Source organism: Chelonia mydas, chromosome 1 (genome assembly GCF_015237465.2).
Source record: "Chelonia mydas isolate rCheMyd1 chromosome 1, rCheMyd1.pri.v2, whole genome shotgun sequence".
Lineage (NCBI taxonomy): Eukaryota > Metazoa > Chordata > Testudines > Cheloniidae > Chelonia > Chelonia mydas.
In genome coordinates, this window is record NC_057849.1 from 40,157,600 (window position 1) to 40,172,014 (window position 14,415).

Consider the following 14,415-nt stretch of genomic DNA (forward strand, 5'->3'; position numbering starts at 1 on the left):
AAGAGGAACCTATGAACTAATCATTCAAGGTACTTTTCTGATCATCAGAGAATAAGAAGCTAAATCAAACAGAACTGATCTCTTCTGGAATAAGGGCATAGCCCACAATTTCTGGGGTGATGATCATCTTAAACAATTTTCTATGTTAAAAACATGCATCTTTTAATATTTATTTCTGAATTCTCCAAGCAAGTTCTCTATTCACTAGTTGACACCCCCCCTAACATTTTAGAGTGATAACCACTATGTGCAACTACAAGTGCTGATGCTGTAGAACCTTCTACTTTCTATGTTTTCTAAGCCCTGGTCTACACTAGGACTTTAGGTCGAATTTAGCAGCGTTAAATCGATGTAAACCTGCACCCGTCCACACCATGAAGCCCTTTATTTCGACTTAAAGGGCTCTTAAAATCGATTTCCTTACTCCACCCCTGACAAGTGGATTAGCACTTAAATCGGCCTTGCCAGGTCGCATTTGGGGTACCGTGGACACAATTCGACGGTATTGGCCTCTGGGAGCTATCCCAGAGTGCTCCATTGTGACTGCTCTGGACAGCACTCTCAACTCAGATGCACGATTGTCTGCCGTTGCGCTGACGCAGGGAAGGGCGACTGACGACATGGCTTACAGGGTTGGCTTACAGGGAGTTAAAATCAACAAAGGGGGTGGCTTTACATCAAGGAGTATTTCAGGCAGGACTTCACAGAGGGTTCCAATAAGAAATGGTGCACCTAAGTTATTGTTCTTATTGGAACAAGCAGGTTGGTCTGGCCTTTGATTGATACATGGCTAGATTTACCTCGCTGCACCTTCTCTGTGAGTGACAGCAGAGTGACCTAGAGGAATGAGTCCCCTAGACGGGGGGTGGGGGGAGTTTGCAAATGAGTACAAAACAAATCTGGTCTATTTCTTGTTTTGATACACTCCATCTATCTTTTACATCTTTGGCTGGCAGTAGACGGTGCAGAAGGACAGCATGCCATCCACATCTCATGGCTGCTCGGCAGAAGATGGTACAAGAGGACTGCTAGCAATCCGTATCGCCTGCCTGCTCACCATAAGATGGTTCAATAGGACTGACTGCAGGACTAAAGAGAATGACCTGATCAAGTCACTCCAAATTTAGTCCCTGTGCCCATGTCTGCCCAGGCGCTTCTGGTCAACCTCACACAGTTGACCAGGAGCACCTCGGACATGACGATGACAGCTACCACTCCTATTGCACCGTCTGCTGCCACAAGGCAAGGGGTTGCTGCTGCTGTGTAGCAATGCAGTACCAAGTCTGCCAGCACCCAGGAGACATACGGTGACAGTGAGCTGAGCGGGCTCCATGCTTGCAGTGGTATGGCGTCTGCATGGGTAACTCAGGAAAAAAGGCGCAAAACGATTGTCTGCCCTTGCTTTCACGGAGGGAGGGAGGGAACGGGGGCCTGACGATATGTACCCAGAACCACCCGCAACAATGTTTTAGCCCCATCAGGCATTGGGATCTCAACCCAGAATTCCAATGGGCAGCGGAGACTGCGGGAACTGTGGGATAGCTACCCACAATGCAACACTCTGGAAGTCGACGCTTGCCTCGGTACTGTGGAAGCACTCCGCCGAGTTAATGCACTTAATGCACTTAGAGCATTTTCTGTGGGGACACACACACTCGAATATATAAAACCAATTTCTAAAAAACCGACTTCTATAAATTCGACCTAATTTCATAGTGTAGACATACCCTAAGTTCACGGTGGATACCACACTGTAAATGTGCTGAGACTATGGAAATATTGACCCAGAGATGGGTAAAAGCAAAATCAAATGTGGATTGAAACATCTTAGGTTTGGAGAAGACAATTTTGTCTTATTTGTGTGTATATAAAACTCATACATATTACTGAGAGGTTTAAGTGATGGAAGGCTAGTATTAAAATTGGATCACAGTGCACCTGCTCAAAAGCAATGAAGTTATCACCTCTTTTCTGTGTGATATGCATGTGTTTTAAATATTCAATTTTAACAAGGTATCTAGAATTTTGAGAGGTTTAAGAATTCACAACTCAGCTGACTGAAATGTATAAAGTCTTCAGAGTTTTGCCCACAAAAATTGTGTGCTTGTTTATTCTAGAAATACCATGGCAGATTCTCAGCTGATGTAAATTGTCATAGCTCTACTGGATTCAGCTAAGGATCTGCCCCATCATGTCTAGATTTCCCTCTCTTTGTCGGAGGACCTCAGCAAGATCATTCAAAGGCCTGCATGGTGATATCATAAAAGGACAAAACCTGAGCTGTATCTCTCCCTAGCCCTAACTAAGAACTCCAGAAGAGGATAGGCTTGATATTCCTAATGTGGAAAAACAAGCAGGATATTTTTAAAGGATATCTTCTACAGCATAAATGAGGGGGAAAAGGCATAAACTCTACTTTTGCTTTGCTGTTCACCTTTAAAAGGGATTAGGAAATGCACAAAGTAAGCAATTTTCCTTAGCTTCTCATCCCTTTAAAGCAAAGAAACAAAGAAAATGCTAACAGGTTGAATACAGTGTTGTCAGTAATTTATTCATACCATCATCTTCTCTTAATCGTAACCTTGGAATCATTGGACAAAATGATTTTTTTTGCATTAAAACTCACCTCTTTTGTAATCTAATCTACTTTTAAATAAATATTCTAAATTTCTCTTTAACCCCTGACATTGATTGTACATTGTAGCACTTGATAAGAGATTCCATTGGCTTTCGTGTAACATCTTCTAGAGTATGATCTATTGTGGGTATGAAGGACTAGGTGTATGCATCTTTCTGAACCAGGCTCTGGAAGGCACAGGGGATGGACCACTGACAACATCCCCAGCTCCAAAGGAATTCTTCTTTTTAGGACAGCATGATTAAAATATTCCTGTTTCCCCCTTGCATACAGTGCATATTTACAGAGGAATAAGATTATTTGTTTAATTATGCATGTGTATTTATATTGTTTCTTTAAGTTTGCTTTAACCATAGCACAATATAAAATGAACAATAAAATGTGTCCTGAACTAAATCTTCTCCTACTTGCCATTTTGCAATGCTGTAAAGAGCAAAATACTGGGAACTACATCCTTCAAATCACATGCAAGATACATCACCAAATGAAAGTCAAGATAAACATGCCTAAGTTCTGAAGATCAGAACAGGGCCTTAAGCTTAACATATTTGATGGATCTGATACATACAGTAGAACCTCAGTGTTCTGAACACCTCAGGAATGGAGGTTGTTCGTACCTCTGAAATGTTGGTAATTCTGAACAAAACATTATGGTTGTTCTTTCAAAAGTTTACAACTGAACACTGACTAAATACAGCTTTAAAACTTTGCTATGCAGAAGAAAAATGCTGATTTTAATCATCTTAATTTAAATGAAACAAGCAAGGAAAAAATTTCCTTACCTTGACAAATCTTTTTTATAAATCTCTCTTTATTTTTTAGTCGTTTATGTTTAACACAGTACTGTACTGTATTTAGTTTGGGGTTTTTTGTCTCTGCTGCTGCTGCCTGATTGTGTGCTTCCAGTTCCAAATGAGGTGTGTGGTTGACCAGTCAGTTCGTAACTCTGAGGTTCTACTATATGTTCATTTCTACTCTAAATTTTTCTGCTACTTCTGAGCTGAATTCTGCACATACACCTCAGTCCTGGAAAGACTTATGCATATGACCGTGTATTTTCTGCAGATGTGTAAGAGTTTGCAGGAATGGAACCAAGGTTACCCTGGTGTTCTTTCACTGACATCAGTGGGATTGCTCCTATATAACTGAACAGAATTTGGCTCTGTAACATAAAAGTGCCATGAATGAGTTCATGCTAAGTAATGATCACCACTGAAAAACAGCATAAAGTGAGAGAAACTGCACCAAATTTAAACAAGTTAAATAACTGTATAGTTTTTAAATGATAGCTCTTAAATCAGATCTCACTTTCAAGGATCCGTTGTATCTCTACTAGTGCATTTCCATCAACAATACTTTACGGGCTAAATTGTGGATCCCCCTGCCAGGGTGTAGTGAATGAGGAGAGGTCACAGGAGACACCCAGATTCTAAACACAACATGCCTTTAAGTGCTAGCCTGTTTGACCAGCCAGCATGCCCAGTGATGCCCTTTGCCCCCAAGAAGGCATGACCACTGTCTTACCTCGCTTGCACACCTGCCGGAGTTAAGCAGCAAGTTGTGTGAGGCATATAATATTTCTTTATTAAGAGCAGTAATATTGCCAACCCCAAGAGTTCAAAAATCATGAGTCAGACGCCCTCACAAAATCAAGCCATTGACACAATATATGTATATATATATATGGGGGTTCTTTTAACTGTTTTTTGTACCTTTAGAGTTCACATTTACAAGATTTTCTTCTCATCCTTGCGGGCTAGAAAGTGACTTTTTTTTCAAATGAAAGCTGAGATTCTCGCATAGCAACATGACTCCAAGAGCTGAGGCGTTTAGAAAAATACCAAGAATCACAGAACTTGCAATAAAATTGCAAAAATTGGCAAGAAAGTAGTAGGCAAAGCTAGGAATCACAATGTCCCAATAATACTTGAGTTATTCTATTTGTATAATCTCACAGAATGTACATTTAGTCATCAAGTGGTTAATGATTACAACCATAATTGTCTGAAATATAGTTATGTTATAAGAGAACAGAATAGCGGTGGGGCAGGGGTGTAAAACTTGGAGGTTTGGGTAAAACCTAAGCAAGCAAGTTTCATGCCTCTTTGTCAGCACTATCTCCTTAGGGCCAAAGTCCAACTCTAATTAAAAGCAAGCTAGAGAATGCAAAACTGTAAGTCAACATTTTAACAATTAACTAGGAACTTTCAAGTTCTTAACACTTTGTACTCAGTATTTTGTCAAATATGGCCAAAACTTTCAGAGAGTTAGGCACCTAAACCCATCTTTAGGCACAAAGTCAGAGGCCTGATTTTCCAAAATTCTGGACACCCATATAATTTACAGCGAATTCAAAGGGGATTGGTTTTCTTACCATCTTTGGTAATCAAGCCACTTATTTTGGTGGCTAAATATACTTATTGTACATGCCCAACTTTAGGTACCTAAATTTGAAAATTTTGGCCATATATACACAATGCCACGAACACTTAAAGTCCTAGTATCCTTATTTCACAGAAACCAAAATTTTGGATATTGAGTGTAGTGAGCAAAAGTTTTCCACTGTGGGAGCAACGTGTGCATAAAAAGTGCACACATGCCTACGATACGGTATTTGCATGCACAATCCAGTGTGCTTTACTACTACTGATTTGCATGTGCAGTAGTTCACTTTGGGACCTCAAAAGAGTATTTGCACTCACAATTACAGATTTTGTGGGAGAAATAGGTAACGTGTATGTACTTTTCTGGGTGCACCAACAACTAAAAAACTGGCCATCATAGAGGAATCCTTCAAAAAAAGGTTAACACATGCTTAAGGGAAAGCTCTTTTAACATACCCCAACACTCAGTTTGGTTTTGTCCTGACTGCTTCAAAGAACTTCCTGCATAAAGTAATCAAGCTCTGGGAGGGGGGTGCAATTCTTTAAAAATTATCTTTCAAAATACTTTTAAATTGTGCATCATTAAAAATTATCTTAAATAGGGAGCATTCAGTACTACCCAACTCCAGGGTTTTGATGTGATGCTTATGTTACTGGAGACACTAAGGGGTGGAGGGGTGGGGAAGGAGGAATTCATTAGCTTTCCAAGATCTGTTGGAAGCACCTGCAATAAAAATAGCTCAGAACTGTGGACTCGATATTTTTGATCAAAAGTTCAAAATACGGAGGAAAGTCCATTAAAGCATAATCCCTGAGGGAGCTAGATGCTCTGCTGCCCCTCTGAGCACATCCTCTTCCTCCTGAGTCTCTTCAAAGGCTCTACAACTCCTTCCACATTAATTCCTCAAATTCCAATCCCCCACCTTCAAGGCTCTACATACCACTGCTTTTCCTACATTTTCCTCTTGCGCCACTCTGCCACTCAGGATTTATGTTGTGTTAATTCTGCTTCCCTTCACGTCCTCTTTGCATCCTCTGGCACCTCTGTCATTTCTCTAACCTTTCCTTTCCGCTTGCAATAACATCCTCAATCTCATTTGCCATGCAGCCTCCATCTCCTTCCTTCAAATTCCTCCTCAAAGTTCACTTCTTAATGGACTGTTGGATGGGAGCTGACAAAGTATAAATAAAACAGATCCATCCACTAACCACACAGAGGACGAGATGACAGACTAAGGACTCTTCAACGTCTGTTTAAAGGTCCACAGTGCACCTGCCCTGCATAAAAATGCCGGAGAATCAGACCAGGGCAAGGCATTTGCAGATTTGTAGGTTTTTGGTGGGAGAGGATTTGTCTGTCTCTTAGGTATGTAAAGGCACATATCACCAAGGCACCCAAGCACTTATTAATCTACATTCTTCATTAATTGTGTTGACACCAGTAATACACACGTCTTTATATGGAGAAGAACAATAAAATTATACAACAAAGTCAGTGGGGTCTGATCCAAGTGCAGAAATTATGGCAAGTATAATGGCAGACAAAAGTGAAACTAGGTGCTGAGAGTAGAAAAAGACAAGCATGATTAACATATGCCAGTAGTAAGGTCCTTAACTTTCCAAACCTCAGCCTCACTTGAGACAATTATCCACTGGTGAGACTGCAAAGCTGCAGGCATTATACACTCACTTATGAGGCTGCTGGAAAAAGTGAAGGCTGATCATCTCCCTGAGGGCTTTGATAATGAAATTCAGGAAAAATAACCAAAAATATATTCCAGACTCTTCCAGCACACAGGGAACACATGAACCAAAGATTCCAAAGGGCCCTATGAACTTGTGTCCTTAGAAACTTGAGTGCAGCCTGAGATTTGTGGATGAGTGTTCTGTTCCTGGAGGTTCAACTATCAACGATTTAAACACTTCACTATATTTCACTTTCTTTTGAGTTGAGACAGAGTAACTGTCTTATTATCCCACTTAACACAAATGGAGGACAACTTAAAACTAACATATCTGAGGGGAACCTACACCATAATACATGGCAATTAGAATCACAGCATTGTTACACTTTCTTCTTTAACTAAAACATTGAAATATCTTATACTTCAGAACTTCAAGCACCATTTTGTTCACTATTTGAACTTATTTGTCAGAATTATTTGTTTATAAAAAGCAATTCCCATTATACATTCCAGGTCAGTCAATACCCCCACAACATAGTATAAACTGGTTGCAGCCTTCTTATTCACTTCCTGATCTAAACTATTAGATGGTGTTCCTGTGGGACTATGAACAGAGGCTGTGCATCAGTTATGGGTGAACTGAAATATAAATATAAAATTTGTAAAGTGCTTTGCGATCCTTCAGGAAGTGTGGTAGATAAACATCTAGTTATTATTACTCTCTTTATGATGACTTACAAACTTGAGATTCCTGTGCTTTTTTATTTTTAAACAGCTTGAGAAACCAGAACATTCTTCAAGAAAAAAAACTAGCCCTGTTCAAAACACAATTTAATCTCCCACAGTAATAGTGGGTGCACTACTCATCTCCTCCTGCTGAAAGATCGTACTTTGTGGCACAGAACGTGTAGCTGTGGGAAAAGTTGCAGTGTCACAAACAGATGATTATGAGCTAAAAGTCAGAATGGGAAGGAGGTGGAGAAATCTGTCTTTAAATACCAGTATCAAATAGCTACCCGAGAGAGGAATTCCTGAAAGGTAAATGGATTTCTATTTAAAATATTATTTTCATTACCCTTTCACTGAGCGCAAAAAGTATGCCAATAACATTCTGAAAGCAGCAGGAAATGAAAAGAGACAACCTGAAAATCAGTATTGTGGTTTCTGACCCTTTAACCTTGCTCTTCTGGCTATTCTGAAAATGACCATATTTTGGAACAGCTCTAGTGTTTCTCGTTTTGCTATCATTTAGCTTTTCTTCCTCTGTCTTCAGTATTTAATAGCATCAGAACTTCTAATTTTTGTAAAATTTACATGCTTGTCTTTATTTTCATGTAATCTAAGGGGCTGAACATTTAATAATGATGAAGACAGAAAGCTAAAGGAAATTTAAATACTACAATACTCTTTGTTTGTTGTGCCTATAAAACTAGTAGCATATGTAAAGAAAATGAAGTTACACGTACACCCACGAGTCTCCATGCCTCACTTATAACTGCATACTGGAGACGGTTCAGAACAAACCCATCTATCTCTTTGATTAATCTGACGGGTGACTGTCCAATCTTCTTCATCAGAGCATGGGTTTTATCCACCGTAGAAGGCTCTGTTTCTGGATGGGGAACCAGTTCAACCAGCGGCACATAATAGGGTGGATTTACCTTAACAAGAACCAACAAAAAAAAATTGTATTAATTAACATTGTTACATTGAATCAATTAAATGTAAAGCCTATTTTTGCTTGTACAATTTTATAACAGAATGGGCCTTTTCCAATAAACAGGATGGGCCTGATCTTCAAAAGTACAAGGCACTCACAAAGCCAGTTCACAACAAGAATGGCATGCACTCAACATATCAGAGAATCAGGCCGTGGGGGACAAATCCACCATGGTTGTAACTCCACAGAAGTCAATGGAGTTACACCAAGCATGAGCTCACTCCAATATTATCAGTGTACTTTATGCGAACTCAATTCAATTAATTCATTTCTAATTTTCAAAACTGTTTGTTATTCAGATGCTGATTATAAATAACATACCTCTTTTCAAGGGAGCATCTCAAAGGAAAGATTTTCCGCAATAATTTTGCTGTTGTCATAAGTGACCTACACTTCCAAGCAGTCTACATAACTTCTTTTCAAGATTCATTTATTTTACTTACTAAATTATATTGACCTGCCCCCTAACATACTCTGGGTGCATTAGTGAATATGACATAAAACACCATTCCAAGAAAATTACAAGACAGAGTGCCTCTGTCAAGGTTCCTTCCCCACTCTGAACTCTAGGGTACAGATGTGGGGACCTGCATGAAAGACCCCCTAAGCTTATTCTTACCAGCTTAGGTTAAAAACTTCCCCAAGGTACAAACTTTGCCTTGTCCTTGAACAGTATGTTGCCACCACCAAGCGTTTTAAACAAAGAACAGGGAAAGAGACCACTTGGAGACGTCTTCCCCCAAAATATCCCCCCAAGCCCTACACCCCCTTTCCTGGGGAAGGCTTGATAATAATCCTTACCAATTGGTACAGGTGAATACAGACCCAAACCTTTGGATCTTAAGACAGTGAAAAATCAATCAGGTTCTTAAAAGAAGAATTTTAATTAAAGAAAAGGTAAAAGAATCACCTCTGTAAAATCAGGATGGTAAATACCTTACAGGGTAATCAGATTCAAAACACAGAGAATCCCTCTAGGCAAAACCTTAAGTTACAAAAAGACACAAAAACAGGAATATACATTCCCTCCAGCACAGTTTATTTTACCAGCCATTAAACAAAAGAAAATCTAAAGCATTTTCTAGCTAGATTACTTTCTAACTTCACAGGAGTTGGAAGGCTTGCATTTCTGATCTGTTCCCGGCAAAAGCAACACACAGACAGACAGAACCCTTTGTTCCCCCCCGCCTCCAAATCTGAAAGTATCTTGTCCCCTCATTGGTCATTTTCAGTCAGGTGCCAGCAAGGTTACCTTAGCTTCTAAACCCTTTACAGGTAAAAGGGTTTTGCCTCTGGCCAGGAGGGATTTTATAGCACTGTATACAGAAAGGTGGTTACCCTTCCTTTTATATTTTTGACAGCCTCCAAAAACTACACCCATTCATTTAACAAAAGAGAAATCTCTCCCAGCCATATCCCAATCCCAAACAGCATTTCTCACCACAGTCAAGAACTTTATTATGTAAACATTAAGGAATAATTAAATAAACAGTTCATTAATGTTCTTGAATTCTGAAAGAAAGTTCTATAAACACCTGGAAATTGTACCCATGTTCCTTTCCAGCAGTCCATGGAGCCACAAAATAACTGGCACCCATGTGAGTTTCAGCAGACAGTTCAAGGTCTGCATGGGCAGATTTCTGTCAGTGGCTGGTCCTCATGCCCTGCTCTCAAGTTCTTGTAAATGCAGCTCCCATGACCAATAGTATTGTCCAGCAAGAGCACCCGAAATGCTATAAATGGCCACTATACATAGCATTTGCATACACTGGATTGTAATAAAGCACCAATGTTGCCCCCATCCCCTATTGCAATTGTAATCACATTCACTTTTCCTCAACTGTGCTCATCTCAGTGCAGACTTTGGTGAGCAATGTGGCCCTTTCTCCAAATTATCCATCTATGGTACTCCTATAGTCCTCATTACCACAGCACCTGAGCACCTCACACTCCAAAATTAGGAAAATACAGTTATCTGCATTTTACAGAGGGGGAACTGAGGCACAGAGAGACTAAGTGACTTGCCCAAGATCACATGGAAAGATTGTGACCAAGCACGGACTTGAACTCAGGTCTCTCATATTCGAGACTAGTGCCCAGACCACTGGACCATCCTTCTTGTTATGAAGAAGAAGCCTTTCTACACAGATCCTGAGCTAACAGGGGGCCTGATTTTCAGGTACCTGAACCTCCCACTGACTTCAGCTGGATTTGTGAACCCTCTACCCTTCTGAAAGTCAGGTCCTGAGCACTCAGCATTAGCCCTTGGGCACTCTGGACTTCTTTCAGGAGCACTCAGCAGCCTGCAGGATACCACCCTGGCATTAAGACTCAGATTAAACATGTAGGATTAAACATAAAGCAATTAACAGAGTCTGTCGGAATACTTACAGGATGTGCCACAATACACTGCTTCACATGTTTAAGGCCAGTGAACAGCTTAGTAGGCAAAAGCGTGGAAGTTGAGCTGCTTAGGATAACATCATTATTGACAATAAGATCTAACTGACCAAAAATTTTCTTTTTTAATTCTAGTTTCTCTGGCGTGCATTCCTGGAATAAAAAGTAGTAATAATAGCATTAGAAATCCTCCAGTTAATACTAGTTATCAATACATTTATTTATTTTTCCAATGTATATACTTTTGAAGCTTCCAAAGAGATCTAGGCAACCAGGCAAACAAACAACCTAAAATATGTATGCAAACAGATTTAGATGTACCCGCCAGCCATAATACTCTTCTCAGATCAACTCATCCACTTAGGACAGGCCTACATGAGGAAATTGACAAAGGAAATAATTCTTTTGCTATGGTAGGCCAATGTAACTTCCCCACGTTGATGCTCTATTCTGGAATAAAAGGGACTTTATTTCAGAACAATTATTCTTCTTCAGCATAATTCTGCTGTAGCAATGCTGGTCAATCTCCCTATGTAGGCAAGCCATAAGTGAACAGATAGGCAATGCAGCGTGCCTTAAAAGGTAGACGAACTCAGGATCTGTAGGACCAAGGAGGATGAAGCACGTTTCAGAGATCAGGACCCTGCACTGGAAATGTCTGCCAGTGGCCCTGAGACATGCAAAGCTAGGGACTGTCATCTGAAGTGCTCCAGATGAGTTCATCTGTGAAGGAGAGAAGAGGTCTCCAAACCTTAATGGGCACTGTAGGTCAAAATATTCAAAATAACTAGCTGGAAGTCAATGCAGTCTGTGGAGCACATGTACGAAACTTTACTAAATGGGTGGACAGCCATGTTCTTCACTGACTGAAGTTTTTAAATGGTCTCCCAGTGCAACCCCATGCAGAGCATGCTGCAGTAAGCCAGTCTAGAAGTAACAAAGGCACAGAGGATGACTACAGTGAAGTCCATATCCAAGAGCCAAAGTTGCAACCTCTTTGCCAAGTGAAGATGGCAAAAAATAAAAACAAAACAAAAAACACACACAACTCTTTTCTACATGCTATGGTTGCTCTCTGGACACCCAACAGTAGGCAGAGGTCAGAATTTCTGTAACAAAAGGCAGGTTTAGCCCCTCAATAAAAGGGCAGATAACATTTCCATCATCTCCTGGGGTCAGAGCCCCAACCCACCCATCAGCATTACTCCCCAGTGTTACATTATGGAAAGAGATGGGGGAGTAGGCTTACACTTGGTTTATAAAACTTCAGATGGACTCTCTGTGGATGTTTGGGGTACGGAATTCCACCAGACTGAATACAAATAGGTAAAAAATCTTTTTTTTTTTTTAAATCAGTTTGTGTGGAATTTTACTAAGCTTTAAGTTATAAAATGTCCATGACTCAGAAAGGATAAGTGAGGTCATTTGAGAATGGTAGATAGAGTCCATTGTAATAAATTCCATTATCAAAACAAAATGATACTTTGCTTGCAATTCCTGGATCAGTTAAGATAGCAAGTTGGTTAAATTTAAATAGTTTCTTTTAGCAAAGCCACAGATGAAGAGAACTCTGCAGATACTGTTCAAACTAATAAAAGAGTTGCACTGAATTGCTTTATTGTGAGAACTTATTGTGAGACTCTCTACCTGAAATACTATGCCTTCTTTCAGATCATATGATAATCAAAAGGGGAAAGCTCAAAACTGTAGGAAACCCAAACCAGCTATGATTATGTAAGGTTTCTGAATGGAACATTTGCTTGAAGTTTCTTGTATAGTGACACAATTGTATTCAATCTGTTGGACCAGTGGAATAAAGTTTCTGTCCTTGTGAAGCATGGAATTATTTTCTCAGTCAGGGATCCTGACTTCCTGAAGAACAGAGAGAAAATTAAGCCCTAAACAGTCTATTAATCTGGAACTTCACTTGCTGTCAGTTAGAAAACTTGGAGAAATCTGTAGCTATTCTGTTTACCTTCAGAAAAAGGAGATCAAATAATAAGTAGTTAAAATACAGTACTAAGCCTCTCATATGGTCTCTGGAATAGTCAGTGCAATAAGGTTAGAATCCATCTGAATGCATTTTAAGTGACACTGTATATACCTGTGCCTGTGCCTCCCCCCCCCCACCCCCACACTTTTTTTGAGGCTATCACGCTTCTCTTTTGCTGCAAATAGTACACCCTTATTCCAGGGCTCTAATGCTTGAATAAGATCACTATAACCCAACTTTCAACTTAATTAAACCTTACAATAAACATATTTTGTAACAGCCTCACGAGAACATGCCAATTTGTTGGCTTTCAACAACAATGCCCTGGAGAGGCTGCACTGTACAAAAGTTTGTTTAATACCTTTTAGATTTTAACCAACTTCCGAACAGTGGAAACTTTCCAGTGAATCTAAAACCACTCTGTGAATCTAAAATATAAATTCAAACAATTCAGAGTAAATACATGTTCAAACTGGAAACACTGACTCCACCTGCCAATTAAGAGCCTGATCCTGAGAGATCTGGCAATTCTAAAAGGGTAGCTGTGCACTAGAATTTTTTACCTCAAGTTAATTTATTGCTATGCCTCAGCCTTGGGTAGAAGTACAAATGTTTGTAACCCAGAACAAAAGCCTCTAAAAACTTAGCTACCTCCAGTTAATTGGCAATCAATTAACTTGTGGTCAGAAAGCCTAGTGCAGACAAACCCAAAGACTTCAAGTAGATTGAATTATCTTGTACAACTTTGCTACATTGTGCATTCAACAAACTTTTTAAAAGCCGTCTCTAGCCTTCATAATCTTAACTTACTGTACCTGCCAAAAGCAAATTCATAGGTACTATGTCAATGTCTGGTACTCTATAACAGCTAAAGGTGTTTATTATTATTATTATTGATATGGTCTTCTGATACTAGTTCAATTCTTTGTAAGACAGACCAATCAGGACATTCTCTCAGATCCTCGTTTTTAGTAAAAACTACTAAACATTCCGGTAGTTGTTTCAAAAACTCAATCAGTGTTTTTTTTGTGATTAAGTCCTAACGTTAATGTACAGTAGTAATACATGACCGTTTGCTAAAATAAATGTTTCATAGCTGTTACAATATTTATGAGCCACTTTCATTAAAGATTTTCATGTTTAAATGTGAATGCCTATTCCAAAGTTGCTGTTTCTGCATGTGCATGCAAGTAATTATTATTTAGTATTTTCACTGCAGTACCATCTCATGGCCCCAGTCAGGGACCAGAGCTCCATTCTTATAGACACCGAACACATATATAAGAAGTCCCTGCCTCAAAGAGCGTACAGTCTTGGCCTGGATCCTGCAGTGGTGCTCTGCATGGGCAAAGGGGTCTGACTCCACAGATCTCATTGCAGGATTGTGGCTATAGTAATCCTAAACACAATTTTCACTATTTGCTTGTCTGTACAGTTGGGTAATGCGCCCAATGGGGGTGTGATTTCTAAAGCACACTAATGAGTTGCACATTAATTGGTCTGTGAGGACTCTGCCAGTGTGCATTAAAGGCTCCCCGGCCTGCTTTCAGAAGCATGTTAGGGAACCTTCAGTGTGCACCCGCAGCATCTACACT

The 14,415-nt window shown here is 39.8% G+C and overlaps 1 protein-coding gene across 5 annotated transcripts in view; it reads right to left on the bottom strand.

Moving 5' to 3' along the window:
* The window catches only part of CRYL1 (crystallin lambda 1), an 84,038-nt gene that overhangs the window by 29,466 nt on the left and 40,157 nt on the right, over window positions 1-14,415 (bottom strand). For 4 of the 5 annotated variants that reach the window (XM_037890855.2, XM_007059125.4, XM_037890834.2 and 1 more), the window contains 2 exons: window positions 10,819-10,980; window positions 8,174-8,368 (listed from right to left, as the gene is read on the bottom strand). The exons of the other annotated variant lie outside the window; for it this stretch is intronic. In XM_037890855.2, the coding sequence (XP_037746783.1) occupies window positions 8,174-8,368; window positions 10,819-10,980 (357 nt within the window). The remainder of the gene's footprint in view (window positions 1-8,173; window positions 8,369-10,818; window positions 10,981-14,415) is intronic. 5 annotated transcript variants of the gene reach the window in all.